The 26,603-nt window shown below is 29.1% G+C and overlaps 1 protein-coding gene across 3 annotated transcripts in view; it reads right to left on the bottom strand.

Annotated features, from left to right (window-relative positions):
- Positions 1-531: 531 nt before the first annotated feature.
- Kank (KN motif and ankyrin repeat domain-containing protein 2 kank) overlaps positions 532-26,603 on the bottom strand; it is a 166,867-nt gene continuing 140,795 nt past the window's right edge. For all 3 annotated transcript variants that reach the window (XM_075363653.1, XM_075363655.1, XM_075363654.1), the window contains 6 exons: positions 22,007-22,159; positions 15,505-15,634; positions 14,551-14,661; positions 9,489-9,701; positions 6,711-6,911; positions 532-4,380 (listed from right to left, as the gene is read on the bottom strand). In XM_075363653.1, coding sequence (XP_075219768.1) covers positions 4,159-4,380; positions 6,711-6,911; positions 9,489-9,701; positions 14,551-14,661; positions 15,505-15,634; positions 22,007-22,159 — 1,030 coding nt within the window. In that variant the 3' untranslated portion in view covers positions 532-4,158. The remainder of the gene's footprint in view (positions 4,381-6,710; positions 6,912-9,488; positions 9,702-14,550; positions 14,662-15,504; positions 15,635-22,006; positions 22,160-26,603) is intronic.

Below are 26,603 nucleotides of genomic sequence, written 5' to 3' on the forward strand. Positions count from 1 at the left end.
GATATAAAAAATTTAACGAGAAGCTCTAAGACTATGGATTGACTAACAAAATGTATTGCTACTTTTCTTTTAAGTTTAATACATTTGTACATTTAAAAAAAAAAATATTATCAAAAATTTAAAACCAAATAAACATAACATTTATATGCACATAAAATGTCTGTATCTTTCTGGATGCTTAACTTTTTATCACTAAGCAAATTTTTTGCTTTGCACTTATTTTCTGAGGTAAAAGGTATGTATAATTCTGTACACATGTGAAAGATGTGTGTTAATGTATCACTACGTCACTGGGTAGCTAGAAATTTTATACAATGTTTTTGTAGAGATTTGAACAACCTGCTGTTTTTCTGAATTAAAATACATATCGGGGTATAATTTTCTGATAAACTGAAAGTAAGTGAATGGTACAAAAGTCACTCTTGTATATCTTTATAAATGATTACAGTATCAATGTAAATAGTATGCCAGTAAACGTTATTGGAAATAAAATGTGTTTTTTATGTGAATATAAGAAGTAAATGGGTTACATACATTTATAACAAATTTTAATCACAACTTTACATTCATCATTATAAAATCTATTACAAATATACATAAGAGAAAGTTAAATTATTATTATTACATAAACAATTTGTTTTACTATTTCTAAAGTCAAATTTAAAATTGAATAGTACATATGCTAATATTAGAAACATTATAATTTGTTAATCATATCAATAGAAATTCAAACAGCATTGTAATGTAATTTAATTAAATAAAGTGTCACGCGAATCGGTCCATACAATAGTAATTTAACAGTTAAATGATTACTTATTTTATAATTAAGAATGAAAAACATAGTTATGTACTTTTTACAACATAAGATATTAAAAATAATTTTAGATTTCATATATCAATCAACATACAGCTTTTATTGCATAAATATATTTTTGCATTAAAAATATCTATAATCTTCTTAAATGTTTATTCTTACAAAATGGTCTATTTAATGTTTAGTGCTATGATCATGTTGGTACTCACAATGTTAAACCGCTATAAATATAATGATATTTATAACCTCTAAAATTTTCTTTATCAAATTAACAAGGAAGCCTTTTCATTATGTGTTATGAAGACTCATAGGCAGGGTGCAACTCAATAATTTTCTTTATGAACAAGAAGGTAAATTAAAATTAAATGCTACAGTATAATGGGTCTCTTCAACTTTCACAAATAACCGATTTTAAATAATATGTAATAATTTAAAGAAATGTTTAAATTCTTATATATAGAGCCGAAAGTTTGTCAGTTTGTTCTCCCATCACGTGAGAACCAACCAACCGATTGCTTTCAAATTTGCAGGATTCCTTTGTGTTATATCCCAGGAAAGGTTTTATTTTAAGCCATAGATAGAGGATTATCCTATTTGAGGATGAAGTTGTGAATTAAAGGGAAAAAATTAATCCATTTAATTCATTATCATACTTCTGTCACCATGGCGACTGAAACATGTGGGGGATTTCCTCATCAAAGGTCTGTGTACTTAAGTTACTACTATTTTGTCTTTGTAATTTAGTTTCCTGTTTAGGTTTCTATAAAGCATGAATACCTTGATTGTTATTTATCAGTATTATTCTTAAAACCATGAGGATAATAAACAGTGCAGGGGTCCAGGGGGCGGAGCGCTCTGGCTGGACCTGAATGGCAAGCAAAGCGAGCTCTGCAGCCCTGGGTTCAACCCCATGACCCCTGGGGATCACCAAAGCTGACCCCAGGAGCAAAGTGAGTTCTGTGGGAGTGGCGAGAGAAACATGCTATGTGGGAGTTCGCCAGGGGTGCCCCTGGCTAGACAGTAATGGCAAGTGCTATGGGGGATCCAGGGGTCAGTTGGGTAAAAAAAGTGAGGCCTGACTGGCTCAGCGGCCTCAGAATGCCCTGGGGAGGGCCATGAGCAGCTAAAGAGCTCCAGGGAGATCCAGCGTTATTAAACATTTTTTCTTCACAGGATCAGCCCACAGGCCCCAGGGAACCCCTCAATCAGAGAACACCGGTATCCACGATCTAGTATTCAAATCTGTATAAAAGTTTACTACTATCCTGTTTATTCCTGTTTTCCATTTACTCCCTATCGGATGTTTCACTAGTTTTATATTAAGAATTCATTAAATCAGTTTTTTATTATTATATGTATTAAGTTTGCTATTTGTTAAAATATTATTTTCTATTTCCGCTAACGAATGTATGTATTTAAATTATATTAAAATCTTATGCATAATCATTTTACAAATGAACTGTAGAATGTGTGTGTGTGTGCATGCGCCCATAAGAAACATTGTAACACGGTAAGCAGTATATTATTATATTCTAAATTATTAATACATTAACATCAAGAGCATAAGTAATATGTTTGAAACATATCTTAATTCATCCAAATTTTCAAAAACTTTGTTATGTTATTTTTTATTTAATTTATAATAATTCAAACTGCAGGTATAGAAATATAATAAATAAAAAATGCAAACTGTTAATTTATATATACGGTTAATACAGTTTTTGTGCTTCAAGTGACATCAGTAATATATAAAGCAGACAGTTTATAACAATAACAATACTTTTGAGGAAAATTGGCAGTACTGCATCAGATATATTGTAAAAATTGTAGAAGAGATCTACAAATTAAACATTGAGCAATTATGTGGTAAAACTGTGTTAATAATTAACACTGCTAATGATGAAAAGAATATAAATCTGACTATGTCACAATTATAATAATTCGCCTAATTTAATTATGTAAGAAATTTATTGAAATTTTAGACTATAGTATTTTTAGTAATTAAAATAATTTTTGATTAAGGTAAGATTAAGTTCAATTTTACAATAATGGACTGTTTCATGGAAAATCAACAAGATTCTATCAGGGATACAATAGAAGTAGAATAAACAAAAAGGAATTGACTGTACTAAGTAGAAGAAAAAATGCATGCATCTTGTACTACTTCAAAATTAGTAAACGTAAAACAAGTCAGAAACAGGGAACAAATCAGTATCTCATCTGAAGCTGAGTTACATAAGGAAAAAACAGCCAAGTCTGATAGTTTGGGATTTGGGATGAGACCTAGGATTTATATACAAAATGAGTTCTTAGAATTATATGCACAAGATGTACACCTAAAAATAGGGCAGTGCATCATTTTTATCATTGGATCATAATGAATAATTTTTTAATTAAAACCTCCTTATTATTAAAAATGTAAGATATCACAAAAAGTGGCCAAAATTTACAAACCATACTTTTGGTATGTACTTAGAATTGAGTTTATTCCATACAAAAATAATTTGTATAAGTGTTGTTTACGTGACAGTAGTTTTTTAGCATTTCCAATTAACACAACAAAGATTATTATAATGTATAATGAAAGATGTTTTAATCTGTTAACTAAGGATTAGAAATATAAAAATACAGCATTTATCAACTTAAATGCTATGCACAGTCAGCATTTTCAGATAAGCACGGGAACCATGTTCTTTTATACCAGTTTTTTGGCATATAAAATTTCCAAACACCTCAACTTTTACTAAACAATTTTGTAAAATATATAGTTGAAATATGGATTTTATCTTTACCCTCATCAAATGTCATTAATTAGTGACATTTGGGAGATAATGTGCATTAAAAAAAATCTTAAACTTAATCCCCTGTATCATAGCGAAATAAGTCATTAATAGTAAGCTGTTTTATAAAAAAACAAATGGATTGTTTATACTAAAAATTAATCATCATAAACATTATGGGAATAGAAATAATGACAATAAGTCAATTTAAATTACTAATGTTATTCTTATTTTTGTCAAATATTAATCAGCAAGAAGTCTTATCAGTTTTTATTTAAATTAATTCAAACTGAATATAAATAATAACTACCATCAACCAGAGAGAATTACAAATCTGAAAGTCGATGACAAAGAAAACAATCTTCTGAAAGTTCTGAATACTACTGACAATTTTTCAATTTAAAATTGAATAACATTAAAGTAATGCGTCACGTTAAAAATATTAAATAACTTAATAGATTTGTTAATACTGGTTTGTTTATAATAATCTCAGAATGAATCAACTTTAAATATATTAAATAACTTAATTGATTTATTAAGAATACTGGATTGTTTACAATAATCTCAGAATGAATTATCTTGATGCTTGGCAAGACCTTTCATCGGGTTATGATTGTGATGATGGCTATGATGTGATGTAGGTGTTGGTGTTACACTTTTCGCCCTTCTTGGTCTTAATGAAGGATGAGGAGAACTGCCCCGTGAAAAATGCTCTTGCGCATAAAGCAATAAGCCTATATCGCGATTACCAGCTTCCATTGCAATATTTAAAGCAGTGCTTCCGTCCTGTGATAAAATTTAGAAAAAATATACATAAGTATTGAAAATAAATAAATAAAAAGAGATTTGAATTACATACATGGAGTTAATCAGTTCAAGTCTTACTTAAGTAATAGAGAAATAACATTTATATAAAACAAGTATTATATTAACAAATAAGTTTTAACATTTTAGGTACAATGCAATTATTCCACGATTACTCATCTTATATTTTAATGAATTGCAAGTTCCATACATACATTTATTGCTAAATACCAAGAGAAAACTATCAACATATTCTTCTGATTGTTTTGCAGGTTTGCATTATATTTTTATAATTAAAAAAAAAAAAAAAACATTTAACATACTTAAACTACACTAAACAAAAATTATAATCAAGAAACGTCAATTTGATCTACTAATAAAAAAAATTAAAAAGTCATTAATTTTAGCTATTTATCAAATTTTAGTTTAAAAAGAGTAATTTTAATTTAATCAAACTGTGTAATGCAGATTGCAGTTTCCCAATGATTCACAAGGTCATTCATTATGTTTTGTATTTTTGGTTAAATTATTCTGCACTAAGCCCTTAGCAAGAGAAAAAACAATATTTTAAGAAAAGTCAAATGTGGCCAATAATGAATGATAAAAAAAGTAAATATCCAATCATACTTAGTATTCTTAGTTCTTATTCTTAGTCAGCAACATTATTACAATTTGTATCCAAAAGTGTTAAAAGTGAAAATGAATACCATTATTTCTTAAGTTGGAACTGAGCATTTCATTTGTTGCATCTTTGGGTTCCATTTTTCTCTTGGAAAAATTAATTCGCCATATGAACTTGATTTTATATATAAGATTTTATATAACAATACCAAATAAGAATATTTGGCAGATGAAAAATCCTAAACCACATAACAAAATTCAAACCTCCACATGAAAGTTAAGAGACATTATCACTGAACTATGGAAGCCACCAACAATTTCAGATTTATATTAATAAACTGGTACAGCTTCTCCAAGCTGAATTGGCACAGATCTGATAAACGGCATAGCTATATAACTTGCTGACTAATGAGTATGGGTTTATAAAACTACTTGATTAAAGAGAGTATGTATGTGGTACGATTATTGTTTATTTCAAACAATGAACAAATCCACGTCGTATTTATTAGTTATTTATTTAACCCTGAGTTTAGACAGTGTTTCTAAAATGGTGGGCTGGCTATAGTGTTTCGGATTCTACTTGTAAAACTAAACAAAAAATATCCTTGGAAAAATGGTGATTTCTCTTTTGTTCTTCCCCTGTCTGCCATTTTATTTTTATATAAAAATTTATATCTCAAGTTTGGATAGACAAACCACATTAATTTGCTAAGTGTCTTGGTAATAAAGTTATAAAATTATAAAAAATCAGGAATTAAACACCTTTGCAAACTACAAAATGGTGGCTATGTTTATTTTTCAATCCGTTATATCTTCGTAAATATTAGTTTTATCAAAATTTATGTTATTTGCTGAAATATTAATATAAATATTAATATTATATATTAATATTAGCCTTTTATTTTGAAAAAAATGACATCATAAAGAATAGAATAATTCCAAAAACAACAGCTGAATCATTAAACAGTACAAAATTACAGGCAGTGCAGTTAAATAAATACTTGCTATTTAATCACAGAAAAACAACAGCTAAATAGTGTGAAGAAATAATAAAAGTGGTAATTTTGAAAAAGCAAGAAAACAAAAACTGAAAATTATAAAGACGAAGAGATGTCTGTTAGGCATAATGTTTCAAATTATGGCAAAAACTGTGTAGAAATTTTCTTTTAATAAACAATTCAACGAAAACTGATGAGTTTGTTGATAAACAATAAAAATAATTTTGAAGTTATAATTATTTCACCTTTTCATTTTTAACTGTTTAATTTCAAATTTTAATGAATATTTGTTTTTATTGTTTTACTCAAAAACAGTACCACAAACCCTATGGAATACGAACCTTAGTATAAATTAAATCTAGAAACTTTACAGGATGTTTTTAAGAGGATTAACACCTACTTTAATATTTAGTAGTAGTTTTATTTTGATGTGTCCACACAGTATTAAAAAATGTTACATGGTAACCTTACCTATTTATTAACTTTACGGTAAAACCATATGCTGCCTTGGTTAAAATAAAACTAGAAGATAGATTGTATGAAAGGAGTATGTTATATCAAATAGATTCATTTGTTTTTCTGGTATTAGTTTTTCACTCGATGATTAGCTAAACCCAGAGGGTAGCATGATCATATTCTCTTGCTAAATTTCATGCAACTTATGAGATTTAAGTTTACAAACAAGACACTTACATTATCTGTAATCGTTAGATCACAGTCTGGTTGTGAAAACAAAAGTTTCACGATATCAATATGACCATGTTCAGCTGCACACATTAGAGCAGTACTTCCATCTTCATCTTGAATGTTAACATCAGCACCTGATTCGAGAAGTAACTGTACAGTTTCTAGACGACCATGTGATACTGCTAACATAAGTGCAGTTTGGCCATGCTGAAAAATTGTTACAAAAATTGGGTCAAATTTTATAAAGTTTCAAAAAGGCAATATACACAACAAAACATAACCAGAAAATTATTGACCCAAGCAATTCCACTTATAATATACAACTGAAAACAAAAGCAAACATATAAATGTGCAGCCAAATTATCATACACCAACTAATCAATGCATGTAGTTCTGGAACTACACTAAAGAAAATGAGTGACAAATGTACTTCCAGAACTACAATACTGATTCTGTTAATTTCTTTACTTTTATAATGTAATCCCACAGTTTTATACTGCAACATCTCAATCTCTTCCATTAACTTTCACACTGTTTTTGTTGTACAATAACAAAATAAGAAAACCTTCACACAGTGAAAGGTTACAGGGTTAAGTACAGGGTTCTACCTAGAAACACGGATTTAAAGAAGCGTTTTTACCAAATATGGACTGCGAGGAAAAAAAAGCTTTAAATTTATAACAGAAAAAACTTTTCATAAACTTCTACAGGTATTGTAAATCAACCAGTAGCTTTTTAAATTATTTTATTTTAAATAAGTAACAAAAAGGTTAAACAACTTTATTGCAAAATAATGGGTAAATTTAAAGTTCTACACAAGTGCCATAAAATTTCAATAACAGTCACCCGCAATATTTGTAATCATGAAAATTTGTCTATGTAATACACTACAATCATAACATGATGCAATCATGTAGTTAATAACAGCACAACTGACTATCGTCAGTGCCTGCTGTATCAACTGTTTGAAACAGTCATCAGAAAACTGGAAACTTATGAACTTCAAACTACTGAAAATTCATTAATCTTACATTTAATGAACATCTGAAAAAATAATTGTAACATATAACTGTTATATGTGTAGCTGATAACATAAAAAACTCTATTAAAGCACCAATAATGGTAAATATTCTCGTAATATAAATGTGTCTTGGCGGTTTTTATTAAAAAAATAATTTTAATAAATCAATACAAAAAAAAATTGAAAAACTGATAGCAAAATCAAATTTACTGATCGACATTTATCATTCAATGATTAAAAAAAAAAACCATCTAAATCATTCACTGATAACATAGAGTGCATTTAACCAACAACAATTTCAATAAACAAACGCTGAAAATTTTTATACTAAAAGTTTCTAAATATATATGACAAGCAATTATCTAAATTTAATATTTTTTAAGTAGTTTAGAGAATACTCAAGAAACACAAAAAATTTAAGATTTATAAGTAGATGTTCATTTCAACTTTTAAACAATCAGAATCAGTAGATACAAGGAAATTAGTAAAAGTGCAAAAACATTAAAAAAAAATACTAACTTTAAAAAAATTTAAATGTCTCATGGATTGCTTTTGCTAAACACAAGTTTCTTGTAAGAAAAAATCAATAAACTAATTTTGGAAGCTGACACACACACACACACACACACACACACACACACACACAGAGAGAGAGAGAGAGAGAGAGAGAGGGGGGGAGTGAGAGGGGGTACGGGGTGAGAGAGAGGGAGAAGTTTTAAAATAATCTTCATAACAAATTTTTATTTTAATTTGTTCTGAAGGATCCGAAATCTTGCACAAATGCAAGTTTTATTTACAAGTTAGAAAATCATGAAATAAAATTAGAAGAAAAATGTTTTTGTACGTATTTTCTTTTTTGTAAAAATGTTATTACCGTTACATGGACACAAGTACCTAAGCTATAAATTATAAGGATTACAGTATATATCAGACATCCCTGCAGATGAGAATTACAGACTGACTATCTAACATTAAATAAAAAAACATGAAATATAAACAGCTAAAATTATTATATTTTTAGGTGTACAGTGCACACCTTTGGTGAACGACATGTACACCGACTAATACTGCTGCTGGTAGCAGCAGTAAAAAAAAAATGAACTTGTACACACAAAAAGTATATTTTGTTATTTTACTCTTTTAGTTCTCACTTTTCTTTCCAGGAAATGAAAATCTTAAAATGAATGACACAAAATAATGAAAAATAGCTTTTACAACTTTTAGTTATTAAGTTAAATATTATATTATATAAAATTAAAGTTAAATGTTTAATAATGATTTTAACATGTGCTTTTGGTAGGGCAAGCAACAAATTTTGTTTCATAGGAAATCCTTAAAATTGTAAATATTAAAAACAGGTTTTACTATATGTTTTTTTTATTATAGACATTCATTAAAATGAAATTACTTTTTTCTTCTTTCTTTTTAATACAAGCTTAATAGAAAGGGAAATCTTAAGAATATAAGAAAAAGATTACTTTTTTCATTCATTACAAAATTGAATGAATTCGAACTCTTTTCCAAAAGAAAGGTATTTTTATGTTGTTATGACAAAGTGCCAAGAAAAAATGGGTAGCTAAAAATAATGATTTATAGTTTGACAATGATTACATCCACAATATGAATGTGATACCTAATTTTTATGTTCTTTAATAACAGTATATATTACTTCATTTAATGAGATTCAGCTTCAATAATAATGAAATCATTTACAGCTAATAATTAGTATAAGTATTTATTATAAAACAAACAAAATGAGATACCTGTTTTGCTCTAATATTGACATCAGCCAACTGAAACAATCGACGGACAACTTGACGATGCGTTTTACAAGTAACATGCGCCAAAGAGACTAGCATAACACAAGTATAACCAGCAGCATTAGCCTGATTAATATTGCAAACTTTTGAATCTAATAAAATTGAGACAACATCAAAGTTTCCATGAGATAATGCATAATGCATGGCAGTATTTCCCTGTTACAAAATAAAAAATCATTATTTTGCATCATTATTTATTAAAAATAAATAAATGTTATTACACAATAGTATTTACTTTATCTCTATATTCAAAAATAAATTAAATCTGTAAGATAGATTTTTAGTCTTATGTTAATGTTATGAAATTCTCCGAAAGTTAATACTGAGAATTTATATACAGTATAAACTGTAATGTGCACCCACCCAAAAGGTGGGTGTACATTTTGACAAATCTAATGTGCACCCACCTTTTTGGTATAATGAATTAAATAAAAATATATGTAATAGTTACTATTCATATCCAAGAAAAAAGTAATTATTTTTAATCCTTTAAAACAAATTTCAACAGAAAAATTACATAGTATTCTTGAAAATATTATGATGTTCACAAAATAAATCTTAGTCTTTAAATAATAAGATGTTTTGAAGTAAACAACACAGGCATACAGATGGAATTTTCTAACAAAAGAAAAAGATCTTCAAATTCAGAAGAATCTGACATAATTTTGTCAGCCACTAACACTTTCAATTAGGTTCCCCTTCAGCATCATTCCTTAGAATATCATCTTCCAAACAATCTAGTGCATTTGAAGTTGAGCATTCTTTTTAATGATATTTGAATTATATTTTCTGCTTTTCATACTATGTAAACAAAGTGTGAGACAACTTCAAGCACAGAAAGCTTGATTTTCATTGTTTTAGTTTATTTTCTTTTTGGGTTATGTAACTACCTGTTTTATTGTTCTTCAACTCTAGCCTTGAAGGATCTCATGATACTGACATTAACAGATTGTAGAACCTAAGTCATATCTTCTGGAATGAGTTTCTTTACATCACAAACATTTTATTTTGAAGATGCAAGTCTAAACAAATCTTTAGTGAGAAATGAGCTCCTGGCCACACCTTTCTAAACCAATTAGCTCTGCCATCTGTTATCCACTCCTCTTGGAACAAAATAACATAATTTAGATACAATGTTCATTTTTGAAATTCTTTAATGCCTTCTTCTTCTGTTACAAATTCAAGAGCTACATTATGAATGTCAGCATGTCTATCTTCCTCATTAGAATCTTGTAAGTTTTTTCTTGGGCAGGAAGATATTTTAGTATGTTGCTTTTACTACACTAATGTTGCTTTCCACTATTCTGAACTTTCTAGTGGCTTGCCTGCTTCCTTTCTTTTCAACAAATTATAACTTTTCTTTAGAAGCTTGCTTTATAGGATATTGTTTTCTGTTTATTATTGTCTGTATTAAAAATTACAACAAAAATAAGAAAAACTAAGAAAATAGTAAAGATTAAACTGATATTCTGAAGTAACAAAATAATAGAAACACACATTATAATACAAACTGTTCAATACAACATCAAACAAAAACTGTACACAAACATCAAATGCAAGATTATTATTGAAAGCAGCAAACAAACATTACACTGGTCAACATAAAATTTGAAACTGAAAAGGGAGTAGGTGTTCTGTATAGTATTTTATATGCTGAAACTGAATATGTATTCCGAAACAACCCATCACATGTTCTTAAGTTACAACTCCCTAAATTTATTTGTTCCTTCATTCGTGCAACAAATAATACAAATAAGTTATTACATCTATATGTTTGCTTATACACATCTCTGATTTGTATTGTGATGAATGCTGTAGACCTATATTTGATACGTAACAGCAGAATGATGTCATTTCATGTCAAGCCAGACATGTATCGACATGTCAGCGAGTCAAGTAATGAGTAATGAGTGTCAAGTAATGAGTAATTTTTCGTGATGAAATTTTTTTCAGTATGAGTTCAGCTCTTGGTATGACTTGCTGTGTTCTTTAGTTGTGGAGTGGTTTTATTATATACATATTACAAAAGATTGTTTCATAAGTAACACCATAAATTTAGTGGAAGATTTTTATGAGAGAACAACGTTTGGTATTATTTTATTGAACATCAAGATTTGTTAAGTTGAGTGTGTGTGTGTTTCACGTGTTTTATTCACTCTATGGTGAAACAATTTTATGATGAATTATAAATTAAAACTTTATTATTTTTATAATCAAGTAAGTAATTCTGTAATATTTCAGTTTATTTTCTTTCATTAAAACATTTTGAATTTTACAATGAATAAAAGTCGGACTTGTAAAAATTTTCCAAATATTTTTTGTTACTTTGTGGAGAATTCACCATGAAAAGTCAATGGAAAACCTGTATAGAATCTGGTGAAAACTGTTTACAAACATTATTTTGACTATCCCTTGGGAGACCAAGATAAATCCAGTGCTGCACATGTAGCACGCATCAAGTGCTATGTTAAACTAACTCAGTGGTTAAAAGGAAAAAAGAGCATTTGCTTTTTGGCGTACGATTTGACAAGAGCCTACTAACCATTACAAAGACTGCTATTTTTGCTTAACAAATGTTACTGATTTCAATTCAAACAAAAGCGGTGTTGCACACCCAAATGTTCGTTCAGCTAGGACACCAGTACTTCATGGTGTTAATTTACCAATTCTGATTGCACCAACTTCTTGGAAAGAAATTTCTTATTCTCTAGAAGGCTAAACTGATGAATCCTCAACTTCAATAGATATTAATTACATTCCAGAAAAATCAAATATTGAACCTCACCTCATCACACAAGCAGAACTGAGCGACCCAACTCATGACTTGTATTTGTCGAAACAACATGCAGAACTCCTAAATTCATGTCTTAAAGAATGGAATTTATTAAACAGATATTCAAATTTCAGTATTTAGAAATCGGAATGAAAATTTACTGAAATACTTTAGAAGAGATTGTTTAATTTGTTTATGCCATGATATTAAGGATATAATGTCTGAACTAGACACTGAATATGTTATTCATGATTGGCATTTATTTATAGACTCATCAAAAAGAAGCTTAAAGGCAGTGTTGTTGTATAACTTGAATGTTTTCTTCTATACCAGTAGCATATGCTGTAAGAATGAAAGAAACGTATGAAAGTACGTCAAAAATTTTAAAAGCTATGAAGTATGATGAACACTCACAGCAAATCACTGCTGGCCTGAAAGCAATATGACTTCTCGATCTTCAGAGTGGCTTTACAAAATATATGTGTTTCTTGTGTTTATAAGATAGTTGGACTACAGATAATCACTACGCAGTTAAAGACTGGCCTAAAAGAAATCAGTTTACCCCAGGAAAGGAAAGTTTTGTCAATATTCCCCTTGTCAAAGCAGGTATTATTTTACCACTTCTATACATAAAGCTAGGCCTGATGAAGAATTCTGTAAAAGCATTAGATAAAGACAGAGATGGCTTTAAATATTTAGCTGAAGTTTTTCACAATTAAGTGAAGCCAAATTAAAAGAGGGAATATATTCACTGGGCCACATTAAGAAAATTAATTCACAAAAATATATTTGATAGCTAACTGAATCTTAAAGAACTAGCAGCATGGAAGTCATTCAGAGATGCAATAACTGGTTTTCTTGGGGAAAAAAGCTGAAAACCATGATCAGCTTATAAATGAACTCTTAGTGAACTACAAAAATTTAGGTTGCAGAATGTCAATGAAAATTCATTTTTTACATTCTCATTTGGACTTCTCTCTTTAAACTTGGGTGACATCACTGACAAACAAGGAGAAAGATCCACCAAGATATATTGCAGATGGAACAACATTATCAAGGCAGATGAGATAAATCTATGATGAGTGACTACTGCTGGATGATAAAAAGAGAACACTTCACTGAACACAAAAGAAAAATAAGAAAAAAGAAATTATATAAACGTAAATGTCTGCAAAATAAAGGTAGGAATTTTAATTGTAATTATTTTTGCATTGTATTAGTAAGAAGTTTCTCAATATTTTAAAGGGTCATAACTAAAAATCTGAGAGTGATGAAACACTGATTTCATTCTAATTCACCTATTTTATCTTGTTTCCAATTTTTTTTTTTTTTTTTTACCTGTTATCAGCAAGGAACTGAGTTGCGCAGGGGAAGACTAATGTCCTTGAGCTGTGGTTGCAACTAAATGAATAAAGTGTGTGTGTGTGTGTGTGTGTGTGTGCATGTTATGGGTGAGATTCTCAAACAACATTGATTCTAAATGCCCACCTAACTTTGAAACTTTTTTTTTACAAAATGAATGAATTAGATTTGAGAAAATAAGGTATGCATGAATTAATGCACTGTCAGAAGAGGTAACATTAAAACTTATTGCTTTGCACTTATTACATTCTCAAAATGGCTGCGTGAACACACAGCATCTGAAGTACAAATAAACAAAGCAGTTTTCTTTGACAGCAATAATGACCACTGTAACAATGTTAATTTCTATACCACACTGTTTAAGTCATCAATTGTTGGGGCTAAATTTTGGTAATTTGGATTCTGATGAACAAAAAGGTCAATTTGAAATAATTTCTCTCTTAACTCTCTCCAACAGAAGTAGAATTGTGCTCTTAATGCTGAATATAGCTATGCTATTTTTGAAAGTGACATACGCCTGATGTCAATTCAGTAACAGTAATAACAATCAAACCACTGAAAGAGAAATTTTATGTGAAATAATCAACATACATCTTCAATACTAAATTTAAAAAAGTATTAGTTCTTAAAATGTGAAATTCATGTAACTGAAATTGTTATGCAATTCAAATTATTAAAAAATAAAAAGTATGAAATTCCTTTTATAAATATACATTTTTTTTTAACTAGTAGACAATAGGATTTCAGAGTAATAACATTCAGATAATAATTAATTTGCAACACATATCAAAACAAACTTTACCCAAAATAATTAATATCATAAAATAATTATGTTTTTAAAGGATTAAATTTTATTAAAAAAATACTTACACTAACATCAGTCATATTAACAATATACTCCAGTAACTGGCTAGAAATTTCTTCAAAACAATCTAAATAATCTTCAACATCTAATGGATTGGCATCGGCTGTACTAGAGATCTATAACAAAGATATACCAGAGATTATTTAAATGATTTTATCAATCAACAATGTATTAAGATGATCAAGTTTTCATACTCCAAACATAATTATTAATTAATAAATTAAATATAATATTGAAAATACATTTACTGAAGATGTTGAATATAATATTATTATTTACTGTGGGTTTAAATGATGACACAAATTTTAAATAGAAATTCAATATTTCCATTTAAAACAAAATCTTCAATTTATAAACTGTCACCTATCCACAATATGTGTAACCATTATTTGGAATAGAAAATCACTTCTGATTAACCCTTTTGAATCAACAGCTTCACTGGCCATACTTGTATATGGAGAACATACTTTTGCTTCGTAACTACTTTCTGAACGTTCATCAGTTTGACATACTGGGATATATCACAATTAGTACAGTATTTAAAAGTATATATTTCTTGATGGTAAAAAAACAAATTATTAAAATGAAACTTACTTTCAATATAAAATAACATATGAAAAGCAATTATATATTAGTTTTTTTACATTTCTATACTTGACTTTTAATCTTCTGAAAATACTATCAAATACTTCATATCCTGTAATTATGTACTGCCAAAGGATTCAACTATGAACTAGTTTTTAAAATCTATTTTTACTTTTCATTACTACGGTAATATTCATCCAAGTACAATATCAATTGCATCAGATGAGTCAATGAAATGTACTCTGGATACTAGTACACTTAAAAGTATTTAAAAAAATTTAAGACGTGAAAGTTTATATTATATGTTATGCAACAAGTAAATAATTTTTTATAACAATTTTAAACAAAACTGTCATGTATATAGGTAAACTTACTTTAAACCATTCTTGCTGTACAATATTATTGGCATTCTTCAAGTGATGAGGAACACTTCCAACAGGTGATTTCTGTAAAGAATCATTCAGTACTTTCATAGCCGCTCTCATCTCTTTACTAGGCTCTGCTCTAAAATTTAAACAGAAGAATAAAACCCATTAAATAGAAAGCATGGTTTCTCAGTAACACTATGTTATCAACTTTTTTATTATTTATAACATAGCCTTAGTAATCCTGCATATCACAAAGCATGAACATAACAAATGCAAAAGTTGCTCATATGTAGTAAATCATAATACATTTCTAAGGATTTAGCTGCTATAAAATGTGTTAATTTTTTATTATTATCACTTTCATTTGTAATTTCAATTTCAATTATTTATTTATTATTAGATAGTCTGCAACATTAGAAAAATCTAATTTATTGTTTATATATCTAAAATGCTCTGAAAACCTTGCCTTAAATGATCTATTAGTTTTCCCAACATAAATTTTATCACAATCATTACATGTTATTTTATAACTCCACATGAACTATTAAAATCATTATTATCATTATGTTTCTTTATATGGTTTTTTTGGCTCATATGCTGGTTTATAATTTTCATCATTATAAACATTAATTAAATTTTCAATAATATTATTACTATAAGAGCATTTCATGTAGATATTTTCAGTTATGTGTATTATAAGTTTCAATTTTGTTACATTAATAGATTTTAAATCTTGTTTTCAATAAATATTATCAATTAACAAGGTATTAATCCATTTTTTAGTGCAATATCCTTTATAATTTTTATTTCAGCATCTAATTTTTCTTTGTTATGTGTGTAATGTATCGCTCTATTCATCATATTTGTGAATATATTAATCTTGTGTGACCAGGGATCATTTGATTTTCTATTAATAAGTACTTTAATTTCTGTAAGTTTCCTATATACTGATGTTATAAATTGATTCTTTTTATTGATCTCGATATTAACATCTAAAAAACTTATTTTTCTGCATTTAACAGTTTCAAATGACAACAAACAAAGTTTTAAACTATCATGATAGAAACTGAGTTTTTTCAATATTATAAAATGTTCATCATTTATAACAGAATTAAGGATAACCAGAATGTCATCAACATATTGAACCCATAATAGAATTTTGTATATATAAGTAATACCATAAACTATTCTATTTTCGAATTCTTGTAAATAAATTTTGGACATGACAGCCGATAAAGGGAATCCCATCAGTAAAGTATTCTCTTGTGTATAATATACATTATTAAATTCGAAAAAATTCTGTTGAACTATGTGCCTAATAATTGTAATAATATTATCAATAAATTTTAGGTCCTCATTATTTTTTTATTATACAAATTATATGAATAATGGAAATATTACGGTAAATGTTGGTTATGTCATACCTTATCATTATAGTATTTTCATTTATTGTCAAATTGTTTAATTTGTTAACAAATTCATACCCATTTTTTATATTTATAAGGTAAATTAATCTTAATGTAAGTATCTTATCAATTATTTTAGTAATAAAATAACAAGGAGCAAATTTAAAGTTGATTAACAGACACATTGGGTTACCTTGCTTGTGTATTTTAGTAAGTTTGGGGGTAAATAGTTTAAATGGATATAATCTAATGTGTTATCTCAATTTATTACCATAATAAAATATAGTCTTATATTTTGTTATTAAACTTTTTGTTATCTTTAAAAATTTATTAGTTGGGTCTTTTTTTTTATTTAAAATTATTATCAATTATATACCTTTCCATTCAATTATTATATTCTTTAATTTTTTTTTGTCTTCAGTCATTTGACTGGTTTGATGCAGCTCTCCAAGATTCCCTATCTAGTGCTAGTCGTTTCATTTCATTTTTGTATACCCTGTACATCCTACATCCCTAACAATTTGTTTTACATATTCCAAACATTGCATGCCTACACAATTTCTTCCTTCTACCTGACCCCCTAATATAAAAGCGACTATTCCAGGATGCCTAAATATACGGCCTATAAGTCTGTCTCTTTTTTTAACTATATTTTTCCAAATGCTTCTTTCTTCATCAATTTGCTGTAACACCTCTTCATTTGTCACTTTATCCACCCATCTGATTTTTAACATTCTCCTATAGCACCACTATACACCACATTTCAAAAGCTTTACTTCTCAGGTAAACTGATATCTTTACTTCTCAGGTACTCTGATCGTCCAAGTTTAACTTCCATATAAAGGGACGCTCCAAACATATATACTTTCAAAAATCTTTTCCTGACATTTAAATTAATTTTTGATGTAAACAAATTATATTTCTTACTGAAGGCTCGTTTCGCTTGTGCTATTCAGCATTTTATATCGCTCCTGCTTCGTCCATCTTTAGTAATTCTACTTCCCAAATAACAACATTTTTCTACCTCCATAATCTTTTCTCTTCCTATTTTCACATTCAGTGGTCCATCATTGTTATTTCTACTACATTTCATTACATTTGTTTTGTTCTTGTTTATTTTCATGCAGTAGTTCATGCGTAGGACTTTATCCATGCCATTCATTATTTCTTCTAAATCCTTTTTACTCTCTAGAATTACTATATCATCAGCAAATCGTGGAATCTTTATCTTTTCACCTTGTACTGTTACTCCGAATCTAAATTATTCTTTAACATCATTAACTGCTAGTTCTATGTAAAGATTAAAAAGCAACGGGGATAGGAAACATCCTTGTCAGACTCCCTTTCTTATTACAGCTTCCTTCTTATGTTCTTCAATTATTACTGTTGCTGATTGGTTCCTGTAAATGTTAGCAATTGTTCTTCTATCTCTGGATTTGAACCCTAATTTTTTTTTAATGCTGAACATTTTATTCCAGTCTACGTTAACGAATGCCTTTTCTAGGTCTATAAATGCCAAGTATGTTGGTTTGTTTTCTTTAATTTTCCTTCTACTATTAATCTGAGGCTTAAAATTGCTTCCCTTGTCCCTATACTTTTCCTGAAACCAAATTGGTCTTCTCCTAACACTTCTTCCACTCTCCTCTCAATTCTTCTGTACAGAATTCTAGTTAAGATTTTTGACGCATGGCTAGTTAAGCTAATTGTTCTGTATTCTTCACATTTATCTGCTCCTGCTTTCTTTGGTATCATGACTATAACACTTTTTTTGAAGTCTGACGGAACTTCCTGTTTTTTTTAAATATTACACACCAGTTTGTATAATGTATCAATCGCTTCCTCACCTGTACTGCGCAATAATTGTACAGGTATTCCGTCTATTCCAGGAGCCTTTCTGCCATTCAAATCTTTTAATGCTCTCTTAAATTCACATCTCAATATTGTTTCTCCATTTCATCCTCTTCAACTTCCTCTTCTTCATCTATAACACCATTTTCTAATTCATTTCCTCCGTATAACTCAATATATTCCACTCACCTATCGACTTTGCCTTTCGTATTATAAATTTGTGTACCGTCTTTATTTAACACATTATTAGATTTTAATTTATGTACCCCAAAATTTTACTTAACTTTCCTGTATGCTCCGTCTATTTTACCAATGTTCATTTCTCTTTCCACTTCTGAACACTTTTCTTTAATCCACTCTTTTTTGCTAGTTTGCACTTCCTGTTTAGTGTTTCTTAATTGTCAATAGTTCCTTTTACTTTCTTCGTCACTAGCATTCTTATATTTTCTACGTTCATCCATTATCTGCAATATATCGTACGAAATCCAAGGTTTCCTACCAGTTCTCTTAGTTCTGCCTAAGTTCACTTCTGCTGACTTAAGAATTTCCTTTTTAACATTTTCCCATTCTTCTTCTACATTTTCTACTTTATCTTTTTTACTCAGACCTCTTGCGATATCCTCCGCAAAAATCTTCTTTACCTTCTCTTCATCAAGCTTCTCTAAATTCCACAGATTCATCTGACACCTTTTCTTCAGGTTTTTAAACCCCAATCTACATTTCATTATCACTAAATTATGGTCGCTATCAATGTCTGCTCCAGAATAAGTTTTGAAGTTGACAAGTTGATTTCTAAATCTTTGCTTAACCATGATATAATCTATCTGATACCTTGCAGTATCGCCTGGCTTTTTCCAAGTGTATATTCTTCTATTATGATTTTTAAACTGGGTGTTGGTAATTACTAAATTATACTTCAAACAAAACTCTATAAGTCAGTCCCCTCATTCAATCCTTTTTGCCCAGCCCGTATTCACCCATCATATTTCCTTCCTTGCCTTTTCCAATGCTTGCATTAAAATCTCCAACTATTATTAAATTTTATGTGTTTAATTGCTTCATCAATCTCTTCATATACACACTCTACCTCATCATCATCATGGGTGCTTGTAGACATACAGACGTTAACAATCGTTGTTTATGTTTTGATTTTATCCTTTATTACAATGATTCTGTCGCTATGCATTTTGAAATACTCGACTCTCTTCCCTATCTTCTTGTTCATTGCAAAACCTACTCCTACCTGCCCATTATTTGAAGCTGTGTTAATTATTCTAAAATCACCTGACCAAAAGTAGTTTTCCTCTTCCCACCGAACCTCACTAATTCCTACTACATCTACATTTATCCTATCCATTTCCCTCTTTAAATTTTCTAAACTACCAACCTTTTTTAGACTTCTAATATTTCATACTCCTATTTGTACTATGTTATTTTTTTTATTTTTTGGTGACTCCTTCCATAGTAGTCCCCCACCCGAAGATCCAAACGGGGGACTAGTTTACCTCCAGAATATTTTACCAAGGAAGGCACCTCCATCTTTGTTATATGAAAATGCAGAAAGCTACATTTTCTTGGAAAAAAAGCAGCTGTAGTTTTCCATTGCTTTCAGCTGTGCAGTACTCACGAGGACTGAGTGATGTTGATATGGTCGTTTAAGTTGTCCTGACCTATGCCCTGAACAACTACTGAAAGAGCTGCTGCCCTCCTTCAGGAATTCCTTAGTCTGGCTCTCAACAGATACCTCTCTGATATGGTTGCACCTTCGGTCCAGCTACTCTGTATCACTGAGCACTCAAGCTCCCTCACCAAGGGCAAGGTCTCATGATTAATAGAGGGAAATTTTTTAATTAACATAATAATAACTTGTGTATCTGTTTTATCTGATTTTAGTATAACACAGTAATTTTCTTTTATATTGTACACTGTCCTCTCATTAAAATTGGTTTCTTATTTATACATATATCTTTCATTTTATAGATATTATTACTAATGGTATTACGTAATTTTTCTTTATCTTTGTCAATATGGTCAATTCTATTAATATTTAACTCAGAATCAATAGCATTATATTTATATAATTATAATATTATAAGCATCATATTTTTGATAATTTTATTTTTATTATCTGGCAAGTTAAATTTACAAGATCATTATTATCACATTTACTTGAAATTTCATGTATATTTACAAAAATTCAAATTATACTACTTTACCCCATCTCAAACACATTTTTTATGAAAATTGTTATAAAATTTTTATTTTCATTATTATTTTTTATTTCAATCAAATAACCTATTTTTTTCTTTTGTTATAAATTTAATTTCTATTTATATATAAATATATATATATCTGATTAAATTCACTGTATAATCACATAACATTTCCCAAAATTTTTAGTAAATAAAGATGTGTATTTACAGTTCAATATTTACGCAGTTTATTTTATAATAACCTTGTTTTATTCTAAATCTTTGTGCAAAAAATTTTGTTTTAACTACATTTTTATTATATTGAGGATTACTTAATTTTATTTTGGCATACTTAAGTGTTATATTTAATTTCAAACACGTTTTGTTAAAATTTATCAAATGTATAACATTATGAAGTTTAATGTGAAATTTGTAAAAATAAATGGACATTTTTGCCTGGTTGGCATTCACAATTAATTTAGTAAAATTTTCCATATTTTCCTCTGTACTAATTAATTCAAAAGCAAATTCAGCAATCCATCACAGTACAGAACCAAATAAGAGTTCTTACCTTATTTTTAACTTTTGGCAATAGCGGATAAACTTTATATTTAATTAGTACAGTGCTGTATTTAGTGGCTAGCCAGAAAGATGCTTAAAAAATTTTAATTACTTGACTACACATATTTTATATAAGTAAATACTTGGTATTTTAATGGGTAATTATGAGATTTTAATTTTAATCAACTGATGAGGAATTCCTTGAAAGTGCTATTGATACATAAGGGAGAATAATAAAAATGAAAAAATAAGGTAAGAGCTCTTATTTGGTTCAGTACTGTTGAATTCTGTTTTTGCTTTTGAATTAATTATAGTACAGAAGAAAATATGGACAATTTAAAAATTGATTTTACTAAATATATATATATATTCCTTAGCAATACATTATAAGTCTCACATTGTATAACTAATACAGTAAAAGTTTACACCATAAATTATAAGGCTGAATACAGATTAGTCTATATTCAGCTTTATAATAAAGGTGATTAGAAAAGTAATTACTTTTTCCTAGAATCATTCCTGATGGGCTGGAATAATGCATCATCCGATAAAACTGAATTTGCAGTTTCATCGATATGGCCTTCATATGCAGTATCATGTGAAACACTATCTGTCTTATTACCTCCAGCACCTTCCTCACTTCCAGATTTCACCCTGAAGAAATTCAGATAAATAGAAATGAAAATGAATTTAAAGATATTAATTCACACTAAATTAAAATTACTAACAGGTATTCGCTAATTAATTTAAAATAAAATTAATATTAGGAATAAATTAAAAGCAATTTTTACCATCTAAAATAATATTTTTATTTACCCAACAGAGCAAATAATTGGCAAAAACAGAAGCATTTTATAATGATACTTTTTACAATAAGACAAAAAAGTTATTTTTATTTTACAGCCAATGTGCAAATATAATAAGCAAAATTAAAACTAAATACTTTATTACTAAGTAATCAAAACTACACTTTAATTCCACAAAGGGTCTGGCATGATATCATTATTTTCATTTTTTTAAACAAAAATGACTTATAATAATCTACAAGAAAATTAACAATTGGAATTTTAAAGAAAAATTTACTTGTATCTAGTCATTTTGTCATACACTATGTACTACTGATATAAAAACAATCTGTGATACTGCAGTGCCGAATTTTCATATTTTAATTTAATAATATAAAGGCTATTTCCGAATAAAAACCGTATTTTTGATACCCAAATTTATAGGTGTAACTAGGACACACGTCATTAACAAAAGGCAAATCGACGCAATCTTTAGATTAAGTCGTAGTGTGACTAATATTTTAAAGACCTAAAGACTTCTGGAAACAAACCCCAACAAAATTTCTAACACGCGATGTATTTAATCAATGTTACTTTGTATTTACATCTACCAGCTTATCGGCCTGATAATTAAAACGTAAAAAGGAAGGTAGAAGGACAAAGTTTCACAGCTCTCTAGTATATTTTATAACAAACGTGAAATAACTAAATATTTTACCAGTACTTACTTAAAAGAATCCGCATGCCACACCGTTTGCTCTTCCTGCATACGTATAGTTATAATTACGCAAATTGATTGGGTAACGAGACCTGACAATAACGAATTTTAGGCCAAAACTTAATAATAATAATAAATACATAAACCTGATAAATTGTCTAAAGAGTAGTTATGGAGAGTCATATCAGTAAAGCTCCATTACCGTTAATAAACCTCATCACCGGAAACAATAAAAATCCATCATATACCAACAAGACGAACCGCATGCAGTTCTCATTATTATAATACACTACTAGAAACTACGATCAGCTGTTAGTAAGGCGTCATTTACAAACAGCTGATCTACGAGAATAACAGAACGGTCAATATTGGTACACTTCCACCCCACACTAAGCGAAACTTGATCATCACCCGCCAACCGCGCTCCCATCAGTCATGGGTTCGAATGGTACAACCCTAGAGGGTTAGTGATAGCTTATTTCGTTGTCCTACTATTAATTTATCACTGCATAAAAATTTAATCAGTTATTAATTTACGTCTTGTCATTTTAAGACCCTTGAATAATTCGTTAATTATTCAAAAATAATTAGCAGCTGTAGGTACTGTACAGTACTTATTTCAGCATTACCCAGATAAACACGTGTGTAGCATGGAATCAGTTAATTTCACTGATTTTTCTGAAACAGATTTTTTTAATAGCAGTGTAATGTGGCTCTTTATAAAAATACTCTTGTAACCTAGCATTCAGAGTTTCAGATTGCTACTGAAGAAAATCTAATCACTTTTAACTAATATTAATTTCATAGATTAGCATGAAAAGAACGAGATTGGATAATAATTTATAAAAACAATAAATTTTAAAGGATCATATTAACTTTATTATTTTACAATTGGTAAATACAGGGTTTTCATAAAAGGATTGTGGCGTTTTTGTAATTTAGATCAAGGCAATAGGACCCACCGGGTTGGTCTAGTGGTGAACACGTCTTCCCAAATCAGCTGATTTGGAAGTTGAGAGTTTCAGCGTTCAATTCCTAGTAAAGGCAGTTAATTTTATAAGTTTTTGAATACTAGATCATGGATACCGGTGTTCTTTGGTAGTTGGGGTTTCAATTAACCATACATCTCAGGAATGATCGAACTTAGAATGTACAAGACTACACTTCATTTATACTCAAACATACCATCCTCATTCATCCTCTGAAGTAATACCTGATGGTAATTCCCGGAGGCTAATCAGGAAAAAACTATCAAGGCAGTAGGGAAATTTTGAGAAGTTTCCTTAATAGCCCTAAAAGCATTCTACCCAAAGTTTTGTGTAACAATAGCTCAAACCAACACACCAGTTTTCGTATTGCTGCTGAAGTGTGTTTAGTTGGTTACTATGTTCACTGTTCAAAAAAAGCAGTTTGTTTTGTGGCAGACTGAATTAAAGTTCATAATTTTAGTTCAACGTGCATTACAATCTGAAATCCTAATAAATCCATTTCTTGTCGAAGCCTTGAGTTAGATATTCAGAAAACAACAATTCACAAAGTTTTACAAAAAACATTGAAATTATACGCATATAAAATCCAGCTTCTGCAGGAATTAAAACCTGAAGAAAAACGTTTCAATTTTGCTGTTGAAATTTTCCACAAAATTTAATGAAAACGAATCATTTTTAAACTATATAATTTTTACAGATGAAGCTACATTCTATATTTATGGGGGTGTTTAACAGACATAATTCACCAATATGAGGATCTGAAAACCCACATGTGATTTTTGAGAAATGACACGATATGCCTAAAGTTAATATTTGGTGTGGTGAGATGTAAAATCATGTAATCAGGCCTTCTTTCTTCGCTGAAAAGATTATTAGTGGAAATTTTTATCTTGATATGTTAAGCAACTACTGTTTTTCTCAACTGGATGAGCTCGAAAACATACAATGAATTCATTTCAAACAAGATGGCCCCTTTAATGCATTAGCAGACCTTATTGCCAGCCTTTGAATGGAAAATTTGAACACTGATGGGTAGATCGATAAGGAACTATATCCTGGCCTTCAAGGAGTTCAGACCTGATACCTTGCAACTTTTCCTTGTGAGGGTATACAAAAAACATTGTTTATTCACAAAAAATATGCGACCTATGTCACTTAAAGGAAAGGATTAATGAAGCAACTGTAACTATAACAGAAGATATATTAATTTGGGTATAAGCAGAAACTGAGTATCAATTGGATATTTGCCGAGCGACTAATGATACTATGAAATTTTTTTTATATATATTGAATTTTCTTAGTTATGTAAAAAAACTGTTTGAGATGACAAATTCGGTATATAAACATCAACTGTAAGTATTTTTGTTTTCATTTAATACATGTTCAAAATCCCACCATTCTTTAATGAAAATCCTGTATTAACATAAAAAAAACAAATAGCCGATGTAGTACTCTATTAAAACAAACTGAACGCATTATCTTCAGCTGCTCCATATTTAATTAAACTGTTGAATTTTATGTAAAAAAACACTGGTCAACAAAATTCAATTTTTTATTTGTTAAATGAGAGTGAATGGCTGATTCTTACAGTATTTTTTATGCTGTTCATATATGTTAATAAATTTTTTCTATCAAGCTAAGTTTCTTTGTAATTGAAATTTATTTCGAAACAAAAAATGTATGGTGAACGTATATGACAATATGAGGACAACATGCATTTTGTACTCTCACCTAAAATCTATTTCTTTTTGATTTACTGCTGTAATTTGCTGTAGGTAGACCCCTCTTTATATTCCAACAGTAGTAGGCTAACATTTTTGGGTTCAATTTTCCCTGGTATCATATTTCAATTGTAGATATCTCCTGGTAAAACCATTCTCCATGTTCATCACTAACAGTGCCGAGATTGTTAGGGAAAAAATCAAAATGTAAATGTAAGAAATGGATTTTGAATGACATATTACACCCAAGTTCTTTATAGTTTTGAAGGAGTTCTCTCACGTTCTCTGTAGTTGTTGGCCTTATGGTTTCCAAGGAAGTTGTTTACCTCATTTTGAAGTGATTTCCATGCCGCAACCTCCAAGTCATTCAAACATTCTTCAAATGCCTGATCACTCATTAGTTTTCTTATTTGTGGTCCAACAAATATACTTTCCTTTATTTTAGCATCGCTTATCTTACGGAATTTATTTTTTAGAAACTGTAACCCTGCACCATTATGATCCATTGATTTAACAAAATTGTTGAATAAACCTTGCTTAATGTGTAGTGACAGAAGATTTAACTTTTTTGATTTTACTAATGCCTTACTAACAACATTCTTCTCTCCTACAGTCACTACCCCTCTCTTTGGCCACTACTCTTTTATGTAATGGTTTTTCCTATCCCACAAGCACAAAAAGCAACAGAACTTGAGTATAATAGTGTATCTGCTATTACTTTCAGATCTCCACAAATATACCATAAATATTTCTCTTACTGAATCCTGCTCATGTTTTCATAAGACTCCTTCATGTGAACAGCATATGCTAATGATATTGATGGGTATTTATTTCCAGTGTGAAGTAAAACCACTCTCAAAAAACTAAGCTTTGACAAGTCGCCAT

Source organism: Lycorma delicatula, chromosome 4, assembly GCF_047948215.1.
Source record: "Lycorma delicatula isolate Av1 chromosome 4, ASM4794821v1, whole genome shotgun sequence".
In the NCBI taxonomy this organism is placed as follows: Eukaryota; Metazoa; Arthropoda; class Insecta; order Hemiptera; family Fulgoridae; genus Lycorma; species Lycorma delicatula.